The 23,389-nt window shown below is 40.4% G+C and overlaps 2 protein-coding genes and 1 pseudogene across 4 annotated transcripts in view; 2 read left to right on the forward strand and 1 right to left on the reverse strand.

The window, feature by feature from the left end:
* Positions 1–1,777: 1,777 nt before the first annotated feature.
* On the reverse strand, positions 1,778–22,639 carry LOC105532446. The gene is made up of 4 exons (XM_011970621.1): positions 22,452–22,639; positions 21,967–21,994; positions 21,249–21,367; positions 1,778–2,085 (listed from the first exon to the last, which is right to left on the reverse strand). The coding sequence occupies exons 1-4, from the start codon at positions 22,616–22,618 to the stop codon at positions 2,082–2,084; spliced, it is 318 nt and encodes a 105-aa protein (XP_011826011.1). The 5' UTR covers positions 22,619–22,639; the 3' UTR covers positions 1,778–2,081.
* Positions 10,277–11,258, forward strand: LOC105532445 (annotated as a pseudogene).
* REV3L (REV3-like, polymerase (DNA directed), zeta, catalytic subunit) overlaps positions 22,402–23,389 on the forward strand; it is a 205,646-nt gene continuing 204,658 nt past the window's right edge. For all 3 annotated transcript variants that reach the window (XM_011970620.1, XM_011970619.1, XM_011970618.1), the window contains exons 1-2: positions 22,402–22,518; positions 22,890–23,369. Coding sequence is in view for 1 of the 3 variants with exons in the window: in XM_011970618.1 (XP_011826008.1) it covers positions 23,231–23,369 (139 nt within the window). In the remaining 2 variants the exon portion in view is untranslated. The remainder of the gene's footprint in view (positions 22,519–22,889; positions 23,370–23,389) is intronic.

Raw genomic sequence — 23,389 nt, forward strand, 5'->3', positions numbered from 1 at the left:
TTCATGTTATTTGCTTTGTCTTTGTATATGTTTAAAATTTTTCATAAAAAAATTTTAAAAAACCCTTCAAACATAAATTCCACAAATCCCCAAAAGATCAACTTAGGCTGAAATTGGATGGCAATGTAAAGAATCTCTAATAAAAAAAATCTTGAATTTTGAATTGCATCCACAATATAGACAGCAAACCAATTATCAAAATATTGAAAACATTTGAAATAATGCATCTATATTGGATCTTCCAAAACCTCACATAACTATTGTTCATAATTAAGAATGCCTTTCAAATGCTTACCCGACTTTTTTTTTTTTTTTTTGAGACGGAGTCTCACTCTGTTGCCCAGGCTGGAGTGCAATGGCACGATCTTGGCTCACTGCAACCACCATCTTCCAGGTTCAAGCGATTCTCCCGCCTCAGCCTCCCAAGTAGCTGGGATTATAGGTGCTTGCCACAACACCCGGCTAATTGTTGTATTTTTAGTAGAGATGGGGTTTCGCCATGTTGGCCAGACTGGTCTCAAACTCCTGACCTCAGGTGATCCGCCTGCCTCGGCCTCCCAAAGTGCTGGGATTACAGGCATGAACCACCGCGCCCGACCTTTTTTTGTATTTTTAGTAGAGAAAGGTTTTCACCGTGTTAGCCAGGATGGTCTTGATCTCCTGACCTCATGATCCACCCGCCTCAGCCTCCCAAAGTGCTGGGATTACAGGCATAAGCCACTGTACATGTGACATTTTAAAAAACTGATATATACCACAAATAAAACTGAATTGAGGCAAATCTTACTAAGTTTGGTACAAATGAAAGATCTCTGTTAAGTTTCTGAAGAGATTATTTTAGCTCTTTATTTTAATCTCAACTCTGATATTTTGATTTAATTCAGTTACCAATTAGTACTTTCAGAACCATACAGCAAAATATATATTCCCATTAATTTTTCAAATGTCTTAACACTACTTTTATCTATTTCTATATTATTTTAAAGTATCTAAAAATCTACTGCAATTAATATAGAAAGGAAAATTCTTCTTTTTAAGTATCTCTTTTTAGTATATTTATCTTTTTAAGATGTAGGTTAATAAAAGTCTACTGGGCTTCCTAGGATATAATGTTATTAAATTCAGAGTTGAAACTTTTACTCTTTAGATATCTACAGTTAACTAATAAATTTTCTATAACATACTTTCATATCTTTTATAAACAGAATATTTTTAAAACCCACAATTGCATGATATTAAACAATAAGTAGACAAAATAATAAATGAAATATGATATGGCTTCTGCTAGGTACCTATGAGTTTTACAGAATAATCATTACAACAGATGTCCTTAGAGAACAAAGGAGAATGAGAAAATGTAAAAGTCGGGGTGGCATGGAAGATATTTTGTTATCTTCTACTGTGTGGTCTTTCATTGCACTATTCTTTAAACAGAAAAAGGCCTCCTCAAGGGCAAGTCCTGTTTCAAATGTCCCCTTCCCCTCCTGACTACAGAATAATGTGTTTGTGTAGTATATGATTACACCAGACAAGACTGTGAACACATGTGATTTACTCAATGATCCTATTCTGCTTCCTTTTAAAGATAAAGAATGCATTTAAGTCGATTGTGTATGAGACTGTGGTAATTCCTTAGAAGGCTCCTTTCAAACAGAGAATAATATTACCTTATTTTAAAACATTAAGAGCATAGCTATTTTCCTGGTCTTCATTTTCCTTCCAGACAACATTAATACTTTCATTTATTTTAGAACAGATAAGTGTAACACATGAGTGATTATTTTAAAATAGTTTTAATTTTTCTTTGTATAAGCAAGATGCCCCCATAAAACATTCACTTTTCAAAAATCTTTATATGCAAATAACTTACAAAAACCTGTGTAAAAGAAACAACTAAAACAAGACAGCCACCACCACCACAGATCCTAATAGCAGGCCAGATCAAGGTGCAGATCTCATGAAAACAAGCTGCTCACATTCCCAGAACCACAACCCCCTGGGGGTGGAATCTTGTCTTCTTTAACTTGCTGGGTGGTAGAGCCCATAGGAATTACTCAAACTATGAAAATCCCAAAGCATGGTCACCTACAGGGAAATGAGACAGATATGACTTGAGCATAATTATTTTCTTGTAATAACAGTTACATATAAAACTGTTATTTTATATGTAAAAAAATATAATTTCTTTTATTATATGTATAATAAAAGAAAACAACCTTAAATAGTAAAAGTTGTGTGAACTTCAACTTCAACAGATAGATAATTGTGCTTGTTTTTACCAAACATAGCATTTGTTAGCTAAGGAGGAAAAATATACAATGTATACTTGCCATTTTTCCTTTAAAATAATATTCTCTAAGGCAATCATATATAGTGATTATAGATACACTTAACCAGACATAGTGTTCTTGGTATTTCACATGGTTTATTTCATTTAATCCTCACAATAACCCTATGGGGTAAGAACCTTTTTTTTTTTTTTTTTTTGAGACAGAGTCTTGCTCTGTCGCCCAGGCTTGAGTGTAATGGCGTGATCTCGGCTCACTGCAACCTGCGCCTCCCAGGTTCAAGTGATTCTCCTGCCTCAGTCTCCCAAGTACCTGGGATTACAGGTGCATGCCACCACACCTGGCTAATTTTTGTGTTTTTAGTGGAGACGGGGTTTCACCATGTTGGCCAGGCTAGTCTCGAACTCCTGACCTCAAGTGATCCGCCTGCCTCAGCCTCCCAAAGTGCTGGGATTACAGACATGAGCCACCGCGCCTGGCCCCAAGAACCATCATTATTACTATTTTTCAGATAAAGAGCTAAGACACAGGGAACTTAAATTACTTGGCCAAGATCACACAACCAGAATTCAAAACCAAGTATCTTGTCTCCAGAGCTCTTTCAATTTAGTAAAAGTAAATGTGAAATTGCATTTTTAACCCCATTATCATACAGAACCATTCCCCCAAGACTGTAAATTCTGAGTTTCTTCCCTGTGAACTTCCACCTCTTTGACTCACTGTGACTGCCACACTCTCAGTCCTTTCTAATTCATCTTCTGGTTTCACTTGCTTTCCTTTACAGCCTGGACTCTAGTCATTTCAATTATGCCCAAATCTCCTGCTCAGGCCTCACCAGCTAGAGTCAAACCAAAGTGGTCCCTTGTACCACAATCTCTGCTGTTACTCTTCTTAGCAGTGATTTAATCCAAGAAAAGTCATGCTGCTTCTTTTTAAGTGAGTTCACTACTGCTCAGCAATCCTTTCACTGACACTACACAGCTGACACTACACAGCATCTATAGTAGTGGTTCCAAACTTTTTCTAGGACTAAATCCCTGAATATACCCATCTATCCCTTTATAGATTACTTTACCATGGATATATTTAAAATTCATCCAAAGTAGGGTTGCCAAATACAGGATGCCTAGTTAAATTTGAAATTACAATAATCAAAAAAAATTTTAGTTTAAGTATGTCCCAAATAGAGAAATACATAAATAGTATTTAAGATAGTAAAAAATACGAAATGTACTGAGCCAAATATTGCTTGAGACATACTTTAATACTAAAAAACTGTTTAACTGAAATTCAATTTTAACTGGGCATCTTGGATTTTAATTTGCTAAATTTAACCCAATCAAATTCCCTTCTTTCCATTCCCAGAAGTATCTTTTCTGTTTTCAAAGGTTAATTCTCTGAACTTTTATTTGTCTTTCTCCTTACTTCTCTTTCTTCCTCATTCTACATATTCCTTCTTTGTACTTTCAAGCATGTTTGGGTCATCTCTACTGTGTTTTATTTTGTTTTGAGACAGGGTCTTGCTTTGCTGTCTCCCATGCTGGAGTGCAATGGTGTAATCACAGCTCGCTGAAGCCTCAAATTCCTGGGCTCAAACAATCCTCCCACCTCAGCCTCCCTAGAAGCTGGGACTACAAGCATGTGCCATCACACATGGCTAATTTTAATTGTTTTGGGTAGAGACAGGTTCTCCTTATGTTGCCCAGACTGGTCTCGAACTCCTGGGCTTAAAGGATCCTCCCACCTTGGCCTCCCAAAGTGCTGGAATTACAGGCAAGAGTCACCACTCCCGGCCTCCTACTGTGGTGTTAAGGGTCCCAATTCTTCATCCCTCTATGAATCCATGCCCTTTGCCACATCACTTTGCAAGTTGTCTAAAGAGGATAATTCTGTTTCTCTGCTCCTTGAATATGGGGTTGGCCACATAAATTGCTTTGGTTATCAGAATGAGGGAGAAGTGTCAGGGTCAGTTTGGAGTCCATGTGTTTCTGTTTGCCCTTTTTTTTTTTTTTTTTTGAGACAGAGTCTCACTCTGTCGCCCAGGCTGGAGTGCAGTGGCGCGAATGGGTTCAAGTGATTCTCCTGCCTCAGCCTCCTGAGTAGCTGGGACTACAGGCACGTGCCACCACACCCGGCTAAGTTTTGTATTTTTAGTAGAGACAGGATTTTACCATGTTGGCCAGGCTGGTCTCGAACTCCTGACCTCAGGTGATCTGCCTGCCTCAGCCTCCCAAAGTGTTGGGATTATAGGTGTGAGCCACTGCGCCCGGCCTCTGTTTGCCCTCTTCAACACTTCTTCCATCTTCATAAGAAAGATATGCCTAAGTGAGCTGGACAGTCACAGGAGGATGATGATAGATAACTGTCCAGCCTAGAGTAAAGCTTCCAGTAGGTTTGCTGATGTATGAGGAAGCCCAGCTGGGAGGAGCCAACCCTCAGACACGTGAGTTATAATAATAATTATTGTCTTAAGCCACTTTAGAGTGTTTGTTATACAGCAAAAGCTAAACGATGCATCTACCCTGAAAAACCTCATCCTGACCATACTATTCCAATTCCCTTTGTTGTATTCCCAAACTGCTGCAAAAAGTATCCTTTAGTTTTTGCTTGCATTCCTTTGCCATTTATTCTTATCTATACCACTTCTCTTTTAATTGACACCAAAATTCTCCTAATGGTCAGTCTTATAGCTCTGGCACTATCCTCATCCATGCTGGCCTCTGTACAGCACCTGACAGCATAGGTCATTTCATACCACTGTTAAATTTCTCCCGCTTTTATTGTACTCTACTAGTTTTTATTTCTTTGATTGCTCCATTTACTTCAAGCGCTCATCTTCTCTCTTCCACTCTTCTGGGGAGTTTATTCATTCTCTCAAGAGTGACTGTTATATATCTGACTTACATATCTTTATTTCTACTCCTAATCTCTGTTTCAAGCTGTAGTTCAGTAGGTCCTCAAACTGCAATGTGCATCAGAATCACTTGGATGGCTTGTTAATATTCATATTGCTGGGGCCTTACTCACAGTTACCTATTCAGAGTAAGTCTAGGGTGGGACCTGATAATTTTCATTTTTAGTAAGTTTCCAGGTGATGCTGATGCTGCATCAGTGACCACACCTTGAGAACCACACTTCTAGTTCCGTATTTCCAACTCTCTAACAGTTTTCTCCTGGTTATCCATAGGTGCTTCAAGTATCACATACAACGTCAATTATAGTGGTTTTTGTTTTGTGTTATTTTTAACATTGTAGCCACTAGTAACTAATGGTCTAAGTAATGCAAAATGAAGATTTTTCAGGAAGCTCACTAAAGGCTGCAGAACCATGTTCCAAATAAAAATAGAACCAGAAACTAGACTACGTGACAGTAGGAGCATTACCCCTAAGTCTGAAGTAAACTGAGTGTTTCTTGTTTTTGAATCCCTCAGTTCAAGAGTCAATTCCAAATGAGAGTCACCTATTTATCCCTTAGTTGTACCAAGAGAGAAACAGAAAGGATTATGGTGGAAGTAGCCACCAAGGACTCCTCTTCTTTTCTTTCACATTGTCTTAGTTCAGGCTCTCTTAATTAAGCAGGTAGATTACTAAAACAGCCTCTTAACTAGTTTTCTTGCCCCTAACATAACCTCCAATTCATTCTCCACATCATCTTCAGTTATCTCTTTAAGACACATGTCATTTTCTTCTTTGCCTTATCTGGTGTAGTATTCATGTCTTATCTTAAGTAATAAATTGCTTTTCTCCATATACAAGTGGTTGCAATATTTTTGCCTTAGCTGACACAAAAAATGCAAAAGCAGTTTGAGAGGGTAGGAAACACAACCATTGTAAACTGAGGATCTAATCGCCTAGTAATCAGGCAAGAGTCAGAAGCAGAGTACCAAATTCTGGATAGAGACCCCTCAAGGAGCCTTTAAGATATCAATGTCTCTGACTAGACTGAAAACTCCCTTATGGCAAGGACCTAGTCCTCGTTCTATCCCCAGCACCTACCTCAGTGCCTCACAAATAACAGGATTTAATGATATGAAGAAAGTCATCTCCAGACCCTCCCCTACTTTAAATGACTAGTTTATAGTCTCTGCTGGCTTACTGCCTCATCACCAAATCCTTCCTACATACCACTGCTAAATCAAGCCAATTATCGTTTCATTTCCTGCTCAAAACCTTCTGACTGTCCAATACATGCTTGCCAACTCTAAACTCTTCACCATTCAAAGCCTTCCAGAGCTTGGTTCTAACCAATTTTCCTAAGCCTTCTTCTACTCCTCATGACACTGTCAAACAGTCTGGATAAATAAGATTTAACATAACATTTTTTCCGAAGGCCGAGATGGGCGGATCACAAGGTCAGGAGATAGAGATCATCCTGACTAACACGGAGAAACCCTGTCTCCACTAAAAATACAAAAAAAATCACACACCGGGGCCTATTGTAGGCAGGGGGGAGGGGAGAGGGATAGCATTAGGAGATATACCTAATGTAAATGATGGGTTAATGGGTGCAGCACACCAACATGGTACATGTATACATATGTAACAAACTCGCACGTTGTGCACATATACCCTAGAACTTAAAGTATAATAATTTGAAAAAAAAGCAATTTGATAAAGTAAAAGAGCTTGTTTCTTAAAAAAAAAAAAAAAAAAATTAGCCGGGCATGGTGGCGGGTGCCTGTAGTCCCAGCTACTCAGGAGGCTGAGGCAGGAAAATGGCATGAACCTGGGAGACGGAGCTTGCAGTGAGCCGAGATCACACCACTGCACTCCAGCCTGGGCAACTGAGCGAGACTCCGACTCCAAACAAAACAAAACAAAACAAAAAACAACAACAACAACAAAAAACATTTTTTCTGTTCTTGTTGGTTCCAGTTTTTCTAGTATCTGTCTTCCATGATCTCTCCCCTATCTTACCTTCAAAGTCTAGTTAAGATGCCACCTGTCAGTAACCTACCACTCTAGGTTATTGGTAATGTATCCTTGTACCCTATGCTCCTTAATTACTTAAGATCTATTTGAAGCTTTTGTTAATTACTGTCCTGTTTCTATATATAACTTCTAGTAGTTGCACACATACTATCTTAAATTATCATTATGTAGTTGTATTATTTGTCCTACCAGATTTTAAGAGACTTAAGAGCTTTCTGCCGCTAATCTTCTATATCCCCAGAAACTTCTGTAGTGCCTTACACACAGTGGGCAATAAGTAAAATCTGTTAAAAAGATGAATAAATGGATGTTTATAATATAGCACTAGTGTTTGGGGCTGGTCCCCTTGAGGTAGCCAGCCTGTGACTGTGCCAGGGATTTCTGAGCTGCTGAAATCAGAGGGTAATAAATCCTAGCAGCTTGGAACTGGATGGTGAGTCTAAATCAAAGATCATCAGGTAGAATGGAGATTCAAATGCCAGGAACAAGCATCAAGTGAAAATGTAGAAAACAGAACCTGAGATGAAATGTAGAGCCAAGGGTATGGAATCAGGCAGAGACACAGTAAAGGCAAAAGTAGTCATAACATATTGATAAGGATCTGGAATGGTGGACTTTGGAGGGGAGGCTGTGCAGTGCATCCATCAAGCTGAGTGGTTTGTTATAAAATAATCACCTAAAAATTGGAAGTCAGGTTGGCACCCAATTATCACCTCTAGCAAAGAAACACATACATGAAAATAAAAAATTTATAATAGCAAATATAGAGAAATTAAATAGAACCTGCTTTGAGAGGTAGATTTCATTTGAGCTTCATTTTCTTGCTTCTGCCCTGTCACCTTAATTTGTTTCACACATTTGCACAAGTTCACATATAAGTTGTAATGTATTTTTTGATTCCTTTATATTATGGAAAATGAAAAACATATTTTAAGAGAGAGAGTATCACAACACCCAACATCAATACAAAATCTCAGAACTTATTTTTACTGTATTTTTTAGATTTTTAATCTTTCAGTGAAGCTGCAATAACAGTGTACATAATAACCACTGATTTTTCCACATGAACTGTTCACAGACTAGAAAATTCTGAGATTATTTTATAAAGTTTTAAAAATCCTTAAAAATGTTTAAGAAACTCTAATCATGAGAAGTACATATTCTGTTACTGAAAGTTCTAAAAAGTTTAATTCCTACAGCTACCTTGCCCTATAAAACATTTGTTTGCCTGTCAATCTGTGAGGTTGGATCAAGCAACTCTCTGTCCCACACAGCGTTTTCTTAGACTCATTAGTAGTAAGCATTGTGGCAAAGACTAATGTCCTCACGAAAAGGACAGTAAAATTCACTTTAAGTTCTACTATAAAGGTGCAATAGTCCTCTGCATAAGTTGTAAAAATAAAAAAAAATTTTTTTTGACACTATCTCACCCTGTTTCCCAGGCTGGAGTGCAGTAGTGTGATCATGGCTCACTGCAGCCTTGATATCCTGGGGTCAAGCAATCCTTCCACCTCAGCCTCTCTAGTAGCTGGGACCACAGGTGCACACCACCACACCTGGCTAGTTTTTTAAGTTATTTATGGAGATAAAGTCTCACTATGTTGTCCAGGCTAGTCTCAAACTCCTGGCTTCAAGGGATTCTCCCACCTCAGCCTCCCAAAGTGCTGAGATTACAGATGCAAGCCACCATGTCTGGCCAGAAATTTGTTATTTTGATTTAAATGCTGAATAAAGTAAGTTTTAAAGCCTATATTATTTTTCCTGATATAACTGACAGAAAGATAAGTTCTCATATTAGGTCCTTTAAAAGTTAATATATTTGGTGGCAACACAGAATAGAAAGATCGCTTACCAAGGAGGTAGGTAACCTGAATCTCACTTGCCCTATGGGATCTTTGGCAAGTCATTTACTTTCTCTGAGTCTCAATTTCTTCATCATAAAATTTAAAGACTTGGATCATTTCAATGGTCTTGACAGGAAGACTGCACTGGAATTGCCTGTGGGCATTCTGACTTGGTAGATATGAGAAGAAAGGGCCTAGATAAATGTATCTTTACAACACCTCATAAATGATTCTGATGCATATTACTGGTTAAGAACTAATGGTATAAATAATTTCTTGGGTTATTTGAAATTCTAAGAATCTACTTTTTACATCCAATCAACAGAATTTTAAAAACTCCTACCTTTCACTATTATATCATTCTTCTTGATGAATAAGTATATTTTAGGAAATGGAGAAGCTGCCTCTAAATTGTGAATAGCTTACAGTTATTGAGTGCTTAGCAGTCTAAGGTGTTAACTCATTTAATATATGTAATTCAATCTTCACAACAACACTATGAGATAGGTACTACTATTATTATTTGTTTATTACAGACAGAAAAAATGAGGCACAGAAAGTAATTTGCTCAAGTTATGGAGCAGATAAGTAGGGAAATTGGACTGCAGAGTTTAAACACTTACCGGAATGCTCTACTATCATTCAATAAATGACCTATACATACTAATAGGCCCCATCACTATTCCCCACCCAAATAGTGCTGTTTTCCCTGCTACTACAGGGGAAAAAAAGAGTATGTTTTTAGAAAATCTTTGAGAGCAGAAGGGGGAAGCTGGGAAACTCAAGAATGAAAAAACTCAAGGGACCTGGGCCTAAGACCTCTGGCCCTGAATTACAACTAGAGATTACTTTGATTTACAAAAGCTTCTTTAAATAGGGTAACTATTTTTAGGAGTTATTTTCCTTCAGTTATCATTTCATCCCATGATGTCTAAGACATGCTCTTTTTGATTGAATAAATATTAATTTTAAAAAATATTAGAAATGTACCCTATCAGATGAACTAGACCCAAAACTGTAAAGTAAAACAGGGAAGGACAAAAGCTACGTTAGAGTCAGAGGGAATGATGATCAAATGATTCAGCCTATTGTTAATTTTGGGTCTGCAAAGGAGAATTGTAACACCATACTTTAGCATAACGTAAAGACTAATACATAACACAGTATAACCTTCCCTTCCCAATAGTATTAGATGGGCTGTCTACTTGGGTGATGAATTCACTCAGGATGAGGGCAGGAATTCAGGTGAAGGAGGAAGACTGTAAGCCAAGTGCCAAAGTCTTTAACATCTTTAATAAATTAAGTCTTGAAACACTATGAGTATGCTAAGTACAGGGGAGCAGATATTCTGGAATGAGGATCCTTCCCCTTTCTCTATGAGTTTTCAGTCTAAAAACATTTTATACAAATGCAGAAGTAAGCAGTTGCTTAAGAAAAATGAGTAGTGTTTTCCTTCATTCATAAAACTAATCTTTGTACTGCTCTGCAGACTTGGCAAGGACCTCTGGTTCACATTTTCATCCTAAGGCTAGATTTTCCCTGCTAAAGAGGAATGGAGAATGAAATTACCTGCTAATTCAAGTAAGAAAAATATCTTACTTGATAAATTTACTTGTTCTCATAAATTTGTGAAAATAAATTACAACTAGATTACCCTAGTTCTGATTTGAAAACAGCTGGTGAGACTACTAGGTGTAGTTTCTCACTACTTTTTTTTTTTTTTTAAAGCGTAAAAACACACATATACAAAGGTTTTTAAAAATAATCTTAAAAGAACACAGTAGCATGCTATTTCCTGACAGGCCGACCTTTATACAAAGAATGTTCACTTTCAACAAACTGAAAATTACTCTTACCTATGGCTTCAGAATATCACTGTCTACCTCAGAAAGCGGAATGTTTTGTACAAGTCATAAATAAGTGGCTAGATGGACACTATTTGGTCATCAAATGATCAATGTAGAGGGCAGGGGGAAATTATTTCTGCAGTACCAACCATATATCTGGTACTGTGCAAAGGGAAAAAGGAAACAGGCCGGGAATGGTGGTTCATGCCTATCATCCATCCCAGCACTTTGGGAGGCCCAGCTGGGAAGATCCCTTAAGCCTAGGAGTTTAAGACCAGCCTGGGCAACATTGGGAGACTCCATCTCTACAAAAATAAAAAAAAATTGGTGGTGGGAGCCTGTAGTCCCAGCTACTCAGGAGGCTGAGGCAGGAGAATGGCATGAACCCAGGAGACGGAGCGTGCAGTGAGCCGAGATCGCGCCACTGCACTCCAGCCTGCGGGACAGAGCAAGACTCAGTCTCAAAAAAAAAAAAAATCATTGCCAGGAGCAGTAGCACATACCTGTGGCCCCAGTTACTTAGGAGGCTGAGGTGGGAGAATCGGTTAGGCCCAGGAGGTCAAGGCTGCAGTGAAGTGTGATTGTGTCACTGCATTCCAGCCTGGGCAACAGAGCAAGACCCTGTCTTAAAAGAAAAAAGGAAACTGTAGAATATGATTCCTAACGTCAAGAAACTTACAGCTTATTGGTCAATTATATAATACTGGAGTCTAGGACCATGTCTTACTCTTAAAAAAAAAAAAAAAAACCACATCATTTAACATAGGATTTTATAAATATCAGTGAGTTAATAAAAAGTTAAAATAATACAAAAAGCTTAGAACTGAGCAATAAAATGCATGTTTAATATAGGCGACAGGGCCAGGCACAGTGGATCATGCCTGTAATCCCAGCACTTTGGGAGGCCGAGGCAGGCAGATCACCTGAGGTCAGGAATTTGAGATCACACTGGCCAAACATAGCAAAACCCCGTCTCTACTAAAAATACAAAAATTAGCTGGGTGTGGTGTCGGGCACCTGTAATCCCAACTATTTGGGAGGCTGAGGCAGGAGAATTGCTTGAACTCGGGAGGCAGACGTTGCAGTGAGCCAAGACTGTGCAACTGCAGTCCAGCCTGGGTGACAGAGTGAGACTGTCTCAAAAATAAAATAAAATAAAATAAAATAAAATGAAGTAAAATAAAATAAATAGGTGACTGAGTGAAGAGATAACAGTTAAGTTGATGTAATTATAACACATGAAACCTCTATTAACAATGAGAACACACGGACACAGGGAGGGGAACAACAAATACCGGGGCCTGTTGAGGGGTGGGGGACAAGGGGAGGGAGAGCATTAGGACAAATACTTCATGCATGCGGGGCTTAAAACCCAGATGATGGGTTGACAGGTGCAGCAAACCACCATGGCACATGTATACCTATGTAACAAACCTGCACATTGTGCACATGTATCCCAGAATTTCAAGTAAAAACAGCAAACGAACAACAAAAAAAATCTCTACTAAAATATCTTTTTCCTATTCCAATTTTATAATATTTTGAGTAAGTACTGTCACAGGAAGGTCCCTACTCCTACTTACTGAAATCTTTAAGAAAGAAAAGAGTGGGTTAACTGGGCAAAAAGAGACAGGGAAAGGAAGAGCAAACTAGGCAGAATGAGTATCACATGCAATTCTCTCTTCTGTGGAGAAAGAACATGCCATGTACCAAGAACTGGTGATATCAAACAGTGAACTATAAAGTAAGTTCCTTGAAAAATTCAGGATAGGATCCAAAATGGAGCACAATTTTCAGCCTAAAAATGCTCAGTGTGATATATATGATAATATAAAATTTGAACGATTCTGTTGTTGGCCAACAGTGGGAAAATGGTTAGGTAAATTATCGTATGTCCACAACACAGCATATTTTGCAGCCATTAAAACAATGTATATGTAGAGTTTTAATTTACATGAAAAATGCTTGTTTTAATGCAAAGTGAAAAAACTAGGACATTACTTTCTCTATGTAATATATTTACAGAAAAATTTTCTAGAAACAGAATGGACTAGAATGTTAATCCTGACTTCAACTGGGTGAGACTGAATGCTCTATTTTTCTTTATTGTCTTCCATATTTTTCATGCTATGCATTTAAAACTTTTAAAATTGGAAAAATACATTTTATTGAGAAAATGAAGAAATAGGACATCTATATTTATACATCTGAGAATAAGTAGTCTTTTCTGGCTTCTGGAATGAGGATGTAAAGTAAGGCAAAATCTAGGAGAATCCAGTGTCAATAGCAAAGTTTTCTGCATTTGTTTGTTTTTTGAGACAGGGTCTTGCTCTGTGACCCAGGCTGGAGTGCAGTGGTGATCACGGCTCACTGCGGCCTCAACTTCCTGGGCTCCAGCGATCTTCCTGCCTCAGCCTCCTGAGTAGCTGGGACTACAGGCATACATCACCACGTCTTGCTAATTTTTAATTTTTTGTAGAGACAAGGTCTCACTATGTTGCCCAAGCTGGTCTCAAACTTCTGGGCTCAAGCAATTATCTCACCTTGGTCTTCCAAAATACTGGAATTACAGGGATAAGCCACCCTGCCCAGTCTCAGTAAAAAGCTTTCTAGTGGGAGTTTTTCTGGAATGTGATTTACACTGTGATTATTAAAATGCAATAAACTTTGGGGCCAGGGGAAACTACCCTGAGATATGTTGATCCAAATAGATACCTTGCTTCTGAGATTTTGCATCTTAATTATTTAAATTGGGAATTTTATCTATCCTTACTCTATGTGTGTTTGGTCTCCTCCTGCCTATCTGTAATATAATCCATTGGAAATGCTCCGGTATCAATTCCGGATATGTAATTTAAATGAGGGTCCTGGAAAGCTCAGGCATCAGTTCTAATATTACTCTATTCTGAAAGTTTTTTTAATTTTTTGTTCCTCAAACATCATCTTTAATTTATACGCTCACCGGTTCCTTCTTTAAGACTATTACTGCTAATTTACAGAAGTGGAAGAGTTGTTTCAGAAAAGTTTTGCTTCTCTGAGTAACCGAGTAAATTAATTGGTTAAAACGAATAGAGAGATCTCTGTTCAGGAAATTCATCTCTCACCACATGATAAATCTGACTTTCCTTTAGTTTAAAGAGAAAAAAATAAAAGACATGAAATACATCTTTTGGCCAAGAATTATTTTATTACTATTCATTTAGGCAATAAATATTTATGTGCCTACCTTGTACCCAGGAAGGTTCTACGGAGAAACTGCAGAAACCTGCATAAAGCCTTTTGGGACTTTGTATGGTTGACAGCAATTGCCTCTAAAGTTTGTCATACTTATTTAGGCCTTCCAAATCCCTCTGAAAGGGAATGAGTTTCTTTTCCATCATGGTTTCATAAAGGCAAGAGACTGGATGAAGGGGCTGGGTAAAAATTTACTTTAAACTAGGCCAGGGTTTTTCAACACCTGCAATATTGACACTTTGGACCTGATAATTCTTTGTGCTGTAGGGGCTGCCCTATGCATTGTAAGATGTAATAATCAAAAATGCCTCCAGATATTTTGCCAAATGTCCCCTAGGGAGGCAAAAATCACCCCTGGTTGAGAACCACTGGACCAAATGATTCAGACATTTGACCCTACAGTAGTTAAGAAAACTGAGTTATCTAAGAGTGAAGGAAAGAGAAGGGATGACAAAAAGAATAATTTAGCTTGAGGCCAGGTGCCATGGCTCACACCTGCAATCCCAGCAATTTGGGAGGCCAAGGCAGATGGATCACTTGAGCTCAGGAATTCGAGACCAGCCTGGGCAACATAGTGAAACCCCGTCTCTAAAAACATACGAAAATTAGCTGGGTGTAGAGGTGCACGCCTGTAGTCCCAGCTACTCAGGAGGCTGAGGTGGGAGGATTGCTTGAGCCTGGGAAGTCAAGACTGCAGTGAGTTGAGATTGGGTCACTGCATACCAGCCTGGGTGACAGTGAGACCCTGTCTCAAAAAGAATAATTTAGCAGGGCATGGTGGCTCACACCTGTTATCTCAGCACTTTGGGAGGCTGAGGCAGGAGGATCGCCTGAGCCCAGGAGTTTGAGACCAGCTTGGACAATATAGTGAGACCTCATCTCTATTAAAATAATTTCTAAAAAAAAAAAAAAAATTTAGCTTGAACTCAACCAAATTTCTCGAAAACAAATAAAGTATCTAAATGATTGAATAAGAAAGAAAATACTGCCACTCTTGTCAAATCACTATACCCTTCTACCTACTCCTTAAAGATGAATGAAAAAACAGTGACAAGACAAGTCTTTCTGACAACAGAAATGACTACTTACATAGACGCTGCTCAGAAGATTCCCTAAGTATAGGAGCAAAAGTAATAAATCTGGAGTTTGGAGGCATGTGTTCTCACTAAACAGCTTTATTTCTTTGGGTCTTAGCTTACTGCTATGTAATGGAGGGCTGTTGGGCAGGCAGTAGAGAGAGTTGTAAACAGATTTTTAAATTTTTTTAATTCAATAAATGCTGGTAACTTATATTCTAGGCATTATACTTGGATCTAGTATATAAAAGATGAAAAGACACGGTCTGCTCCTTCAAGAAGATAGCAGTCTATTAGAATGACAGACTAACAAACAACTACAATAATGTAAGCATTATAATAGAAGCATGTACAAAAAGAAGTGGAAGGCTAGAAATAACACCTAAATCTGAGGAAATCAGGGAAACCTTTACACGAAAGTGGCATTTGAGCTAAAACTTGGAAGATAAATAAGAATTTTGCCAGGAAACAAGAAGGAAGAATGTACTATGCCAGTTAGAAAGGCAAATGCACAGAGATGTGATAGTTTTTCAAAAAGAATGGCATGTTTACGAAGCTATAATACCTCAGTGTACTAGAAGATAAACGGAAAAGGTGAAAAGTTATGAAGCCGAATATCTACCTAGGTCAAATCATGAAGGTGGTATGCCATAAACACTGTTTTCATGGCAACAGATGATAATTTGACATAGATGATAACTTAAAATTTATGTGGTAGACAGATCACCCTTGCAGTACAGTAGAAAATAAAATTAGTGGGGAATAAGCCAAGGGACCAAACAAGTGACTACCGCAATAGTATACCTAAAGCTAGTGAAAGGCTACAAAAGGACAATGATTATGTGGGCAGAAATGGGGAATATTCAGGAGAAAGAATAGGCAGGACTTGAATTATGAATGTTGGCGGGGGGATTACAGCTAAGGAGTATTCAGAATTACGCTAAGTATTTTTGGCAATACTTCGTTTAATCCTTATAATATCCCTAATAGGAATGGAAAGCAGTCCAATTTGCTAAAAGGTAATTTGCCAATGAATCTGTTTGCTACATTTACCAAATACTTGTTTTAGAGAATATTCACCCTGAATGTATTTAATAAATGTATTTTTTTTTTTTTTTGGAGACATGATCTTGCTCTGCCACCCAGGCTGGAGTCCAGTGGTGCAGCAACCTCGACCTCTTGGGCTCAAGTGATCCCCCCACCTCTCAACCAAGCAAACTCTCAGTCCCACAGGGTTTCACCATGTTGCCTAGGCTGGTCTCAAACTCCTGGGCTCAAGCAATCCTCCCACCTCTGCCTCCCATCGTGTGAGCCATCATGCCTGACCAATAAATGTATTCTTGGTAAACTTACTTTTCTAATGAATTCACTTTTCATGAAATGATTTAGAACCTAAGGTAAGTATACTTTTGCCCCTGTTTTATTGCAGAGAAAACTGAGGTTCATAGAAACCGACGTTCACAGTTAGCAAAGGCAGAATCAGGTCTATAGAACTGGAACTTTTTTTTTTGAGACAGGGTCTCCCTCTGTTGCCCAGGCTGCAGTACAGTGGCAACACTACGACTCCAGTAACTCAGCCACAGATGTAACATGTTTGTCTTATATTAACTTTATTACTCCTTTGAGCTCTTGCACCTCATAGGTCCACCAGAATCCTTTGCTCATGAGGCTCAAGGTTCACTGCAGTCTTGACCTCCCCAAGCTCAAGCTATCCTCCTACCTCAGCCCCCAAGTAGCTGGGACTACAGGCATGCACCATCGCACCCAGCTAAATTCTGTATTTCTTGTAAAGATGGATTTTCGCCATGTTGCCCAGCCTGGTCTCAAACTCCTGGGCTCAGGCAATCCTCCCGCCTTGGCCTCCCAAAGTGCTGTGATTACAGGGTTCAGCCACTGTGCCGGCCCTGACAATGTTAATATTCTTAAATGAAGAACTATACCTTAAAAAAAAAATAAACATAATGAAACTAAATTCCAAATCCAACGTAATAAGAGTAGCATACCTTATTATGACAACTTTCTTAGTTTTTCCTGGGGGGGCTACCTGATGAAGATAATGAAGGTAAGATGGTTCTCTTTGCTTTTCTGTGGTACTCTGCTTTTTTTTTTTTTTTAAACTATCAGAAATTGCCATCTATCTGGAGTCAACTACCATTTTTACGTGACACACAGAACCCACTAACCACCTTTGAATTGTTATCTCAAATATTTGTTTCATCATCAATGTAGGTGGTATTATTTTTCTGACAATAGGAAAAAGTCATCATAATTCTGCTGTCCAGGGTATAAAAATTTGAAATCCTTTTTAACTCCAAATCCTTTTTAACTCAACTCTGTAGTGGCTCATGGTTCATAGCTATACACAGTGGAGTCCACTCTAGGATTTCAGTGGAGAGTGGCAACTTCTCTTTGGGGACATTTAGAAATACATGGGGAATTTTTCATTGTTACAGTGGCATGTAGTGCACAGGGGCCAGGGATGTTAAATGTCCTGCACAACGAAAAACTGTTTCACCCAAATGCCAGAAGTCCCATTTGAGAAACCCAAGAGCTCAGAGTCATCAACTTCATGAACATGCGGACATGTATAGTCACACAGGGCCCAGTGCTTGGTTTAATGCTCTGCAGTCACTGTCTTGAAAATTATAATACTTTTATGTTTGACTATCTGTTTTGTAAGTCCAGTGGTATAGCAGAGCATAACATGCAAGCAGAGGTATGTATGCTTTCTTCCTTGCCATTCTATTTGCATATGGTCTCCATGATGCCTTATGACAAAGGATTCTGGTGGACCTATGAGGTGCTGGAACTCAAGAGAGTAACAAATTTAATACAAAACAAGCATATAACATCTATGACTGAGTTAGCGGAGGCACAGACAGTTCCAAGAGGCTACAGTTTTCATTCAAATCAGAACTTGCTTCAGGTGCAGAAAGAAGGCAACAGCATCTTTAAGAAACACAAGTGACTACATCACATCCTTCCTTACTCATGTGTTACTTCCCACTATTAGTCAACCATTTACACGAAAAATGATGACAAAGAATGAAAGGAAAGTAGGGCAACTCAGCGCTCCCTTTCCTCTCATCCTTCCTTACTCATCAGTAAGCAGAAGACAGAGAATATTGGTAGAATATGTGCACATCAAGAAGCAAAATAAAAATAGTTGAGTTGGTTTTGTGCAGAGTTTACACTGTTCTGATAGCACAAAATACATATGCATTTACAAGCTATGAATTGTATAATTTTGGTGATTCCAAATACAATTGAAATGCTCTTATACTTGCATTTTAAAATGGCATTACATAATACAAAGATGAATGGTAAAACTCATCCTAAGAATTAAAAAATTTAATTTTTTTTCTCGTAGAATGACATTAAAAAGTAAATTTAAAAACACTATGACAAGTGGAGAGAGCAAAGACAGAAGAAAGAAAAAGCTTTATATTTTAGTACAGATAACAGCACATTTTCCCCTGTGTTGGAACAAGAGGCCTTACATTTTCATTTTGCTCTGGGCCCCACAAATTATGTAGCTGGCTGTGACTGGGCTGGTTGAAGCAAAAAGGCAGTAAAAGATACTATTTAGCTCACAGATCTCTCAGAGGGCCAGAGAACCAGACTTAGATAAACATAGCTGGAAACAACATTTAAGAAAAAATAAACCACAAAGAACACCCACCCATCCCACATTACAAAGCTATTCTAGTGGAAACCCATCCCAGCACTGCCTGCCAGTCAGCACCTAAGACTCTAAAACAGATGCCACAACTCCTCCCTACCTACCCAGAAGAACTCGATACCTCCTTCATGGTATTTGTCAGAAGACACTATCTCCCTGAGTGCAGCTGAAGCATCATGTTGCTTGCTGTCACATCCATGTCCTGAATGGGTACATCTGATTGCTGGAAACTAGGTCATATACTGAAGCCAGCTTCTGACTGTCAGCATCCTTTCCAACTAACTCCACATTTACTGAAGTCACTCTGGTAGGGGGCATATTTGTACCATGTAGTCCCAACTAGTTGGCAGGTTGAAGTGGGAGGAGCCTAGTAGTTCAAGACCAGCCTGGGCAACATCATAAGACCCTGTTCCTAAAAAAGAAAGCAAACTGAATTGGCCAATGCTACAAATTAGGGCCTTCCCTCTTCTTGAGCCATTGTTAAACATTTACTGATCACACCATTGATCTCACTCCAGCAATCTAGCTGCAAGGGAGTCTGAGAACTGTAGTTTGTTTTCCATCTTTCAAAGTACAGAAAAATAAGCAAAAAGAGGGTTAGATGAATACTGAATCAGCCATCTTATAGTATCTGCCACAAAAGTATGGTAGCTACTACTGTCTGTTCTAGATTATAAACTGCTAACAGGCAGATGTTAACAGATGTTGAACAGTATCAGTAAAGGAGACTTGGTAGGCTTTTACTAAAGGCAGACATGGTAAGTATACGTCAGTGAACTAGAAGAGATGATTAAATGTTAATTGATATGATTAAAATACATTTTTACGATGCTAGACTATAAACCTTATAAGGGAAGGGACCATGTCTGTTTTGTTTCCCACCGTATCTCAAATCTCCTGGCAAGAAATAGCCACTTAAAAAAAAAATGCAGTCGGGCACGGTGGCTCTCACCTGTAATCCTGGCACTTTGGGAGGCCAAGGTGGGTAGATCACAAGGTCAGGAGTTCAAGACCAGCCTGGCCAACATGGTGAAACCCCATCTCTACTAATAATACAAAAATTAGCCAGGCATGGTGGCACATGCCTGTAGTACCAGCTCCTCGGGAGGCTGAGACAGGAGAATTACTCGAACCTGTGGGGAGAGGTTGCAGTGAACTAAGATTGCACCATTGGACTCCAGCCTGGGCGACAGAGCAAGACTCTGTCTCAAAAAAAAAAAAAAGAAAAAGCATTAAGGATATTAAGTATAGAGTTCAATTTTTGCATTTCTCCTACTGTATGTAGATAAGGCAATTCCAAGTGATTTTACTGTTTCTCGATGAATCAGACTTCTGGATATGAACATTTTACCATATTTTCAGATACATTATCTCGTTTGAGCCTTATAACATCCCTGAGAAGTTAAAACAGAAATTACTATCCATTTCACAGATGAGGAAAAAAATTCCAAAAAATAAGTGATCACTTAGCTAAATGATGGTTTAAACTTCACATTCTCTGACTCAAAATTCCAGAACATTTTCTTACTTCAGGAAGAATATATTTATAAAACCCATTTGATAGTGGTTAATTAGGGGGTTATTGTCAGGTTTTCAATTTGAGCATCAACTTAAAACTAAATTACATGCAATGAACACAACATTCCTAATTTCATGCTGCAAATGTTTTTCTTCAAGAGTGAACATTCTTGGAGTTCTAGAAGGATTTGACTTGTGGTTGCAACTGCCTTTTCTTAAAGTAAATAATGTTGATTCAAGAGGTAAGGGGAAAGAAACCATTTTCTAGAAATAACAAATCTGTTAATTTGATGCTTTTATCATTTTCTAGTTAGGAATATTATAATTTAAAAGTTATGGATACACTGATTATAATATAGTACAAGGATTCTCAATTTTATTTTGCTTAAGAATCACGCGGTGGCAGGTAGTGTTGCTAACAATACAGATTCCCAGGCCCCATACCCAAAAATGTAATTCAGTAAGAGCCAAAATACTAACATTTAAAGAATGCTAGGTGTCATGGAACACTGAGAATCACTGGTATTGTGTATCTGACATTCGGCATGTACAAAATATTTATTTTACCAAAAATACATTTTAGCATGGTAGTCATATTTTAAAATCACTTCTATAGCCTTCTAAAATTTCAAATTAAGAGATTTTGCCTCTTAAAAATATTAACTAATTTCCAGCATGTTAGTAGAAATCTTGCCACCTATGTTTATAATCATGCTCTGAGGTTAAAAACTACAAGGTAATTTACTGTAGTAATCAGTCTCAAATCCCTCGGAGCGTAAGTTCTTATTAGCATTTATATGTTAGGGAATTTATAGACAGCTTCTTACCAGTGACCTGTCCCTTTTGGGCCTTTTGATTTTCCTATTTGAAAATCCACAACGGTTCCAAACGAGTAGCTCTCACACCACTTCAAATACATGGCAACCTGGTAACTATTCAAATGCACCTGTATAACACATAAATGTAAAAGAACGATCTCTACTTTGGATGGGTTAGAAATGTGTCAAGGGTCCTAATTCAGGGACAAATTTCGAACTTGAACCCACGCTTTCCGCCTCCTACAGTTTACATCTTTTTGTTGAGAAGAAACCCTTCAGGGTGAGTTTTTAAGAGAAACCTTCCCGTTTTACATATGTAGAAACTGAGCCCAAAGAAACAAAATTATTTGTCCAAGGTCACGCCCAATATCAGCAGCCAAGTCAGAGAGGAACCCCTTGGTTCCAATTTAATAGCCAAGCCAGTTGCATGTTACTACTCTTTAAAACAAAAATTCCCTAACTGCATCGCTTCACCCCCTCTCGATTTTTGAATAAAGTTGTTTATTCAAAACGGCCCTTCCCCAAGGTGGTGCTTTTACGCCTTCGGGTAGTAAAACCCTGCATAACCTGTTAGTGAAAAACACGAGGAGGCCACGTCAAACGCGGTGACTTTCACAGGCCTTTTTCTTTGGCCAAAATTTTCTCGGAAAGGCTGTTAATCCTACATTCCGCTGGGGGAGGAGCGACGAGGGAGGAGGGAGGTCACCGGGAGCTGACATGTCCTTACATGTACTTGCGCGTGCCCGGGACGCAGCCTGCGGGGCCGAGGAAACCAACGAAGGATATATTAGGGCGAGAGCGAAGGAAAGGGGCGGGAGAAAAACACGGTAGTGGGAAATCCCTGTGCACTGGATATGCCAACCCCTCGCAAAGCTAAGAGCCGTGCGTGAACAGATCTCATTAAATGGCCCCGCGCAGACACTGCAGCAGCAGGGAGGAGGGAGCACGGCGGCTCGCGCGGCACGTTCGGGAAGGGGGAGCGCCAGGGCGGCCCTTTTATAGGCCGAAGCCCGCGCCCGCGCGCCCCCACCTTTCGCACCGCCCCCGGGCCACGCGCGGAGCCGCGGCGTTACCTGAGAAGGGCCGGCTGCGTCCGCACCCGGCCCCTCCCGTTCCGCCGCCCGCCCGCCAGCCCGCCCTTCCCTCCCGCGAGGCCGCAGCGGCACGAGATCTGCGCCTCGCCTCCCTCCTCCCGCGGGCGAATTTTCTTACCTTGTGAAAAACTGTCTCCGCGGCTGCCCCCGCCTCCTCTGCTGGATGTGAAATGGCGGTCGGCGAGGCAATTGTGAGCACCGCAGCTCCTGCCAATCCCGCATAGCCGCCAAAACGGCCCCGAACACTGGCGCACCCCTCCCGCAAGCCCCTCGAAGCCCATCCATGAGATCGGTGCTCTGCCGCCCCTTCCGCTGCCCCTCACCCAGGTGACCGTGCCCGCCGGCCGAGTCATCGATCCCGCGCGGGCCCTGTTGGCCGCCGGCCGCCTCCCTCACTGCGTGCCCCGGGGGCGGGGGAGAAAGCACCTTCTCGGCCCCCGCCCTCCGTGTTCCGCCCGGGCGCCCGCCCGCTCGCTCCCTTTCCCGCCGAGCCCCCTCCCCCGCACTACTCGCAGCCCTCCCTTCGCCACACACACCCCCCTTTCCCCTCCCCCAGTGGTTGCGTCCGTGACATCATCATCATGGCAACAAGAGCTGCAGCCTGGGACCGAGGAGCCCGTGTGATTCCCGGCGGCCGCGGCAGTGGCGGCAGCACCAGCACCGACGAAAGCTCGAGGGCTTCTCTCCTGCGGCCTCTTGCCGGGTGCTCCTGAGGAGGCGGCGGCAGCAGCGCCTACACCGCCCCGCCCGCCGCCGCTCCTCGAGGTGTCTGTGTGTGAGGGGAGGGGGCCGAGCCGAGAAGGGGAGGGGGCTCCGCCGCTGCGGAGGGAGCCGCCGCCGCTGCTGCTGCCGCTGCCGGGTCGCCAGTGAAGGGAGGCAGTGGCGGCGGCGGCTAACATGTTTTCAGTGAGGATAGTGACTGCAGACTACTACATGGCCAGCCCGCTGCAGGGGCTGGATACCTGCCAATCCCCCCTCACCCAGACCCCTGTCAAGAAGGTGCCGGTGGTGCGAATCTTCGGAGCGACCCCGGCAGGTAAGCGGGCGCGGGGCGGG

Source organism: Mandrillus leucophaeus, unplaced genomic scaffold, assembly GCF_000951045.1.
Source record: "Mandrillus leucophaeus isolate KB7577 unplaced genomic scaffold, Mleu.le_1.0 Scaffold96, whole genome shotgun sequence".
Classification (NCBI taxonomy): Eukaryota; Metazoa; Chordata; class Mammalia; order Primates; family Cercopithecidae; genus Mandrillus; species Mandrillus leucophaeus.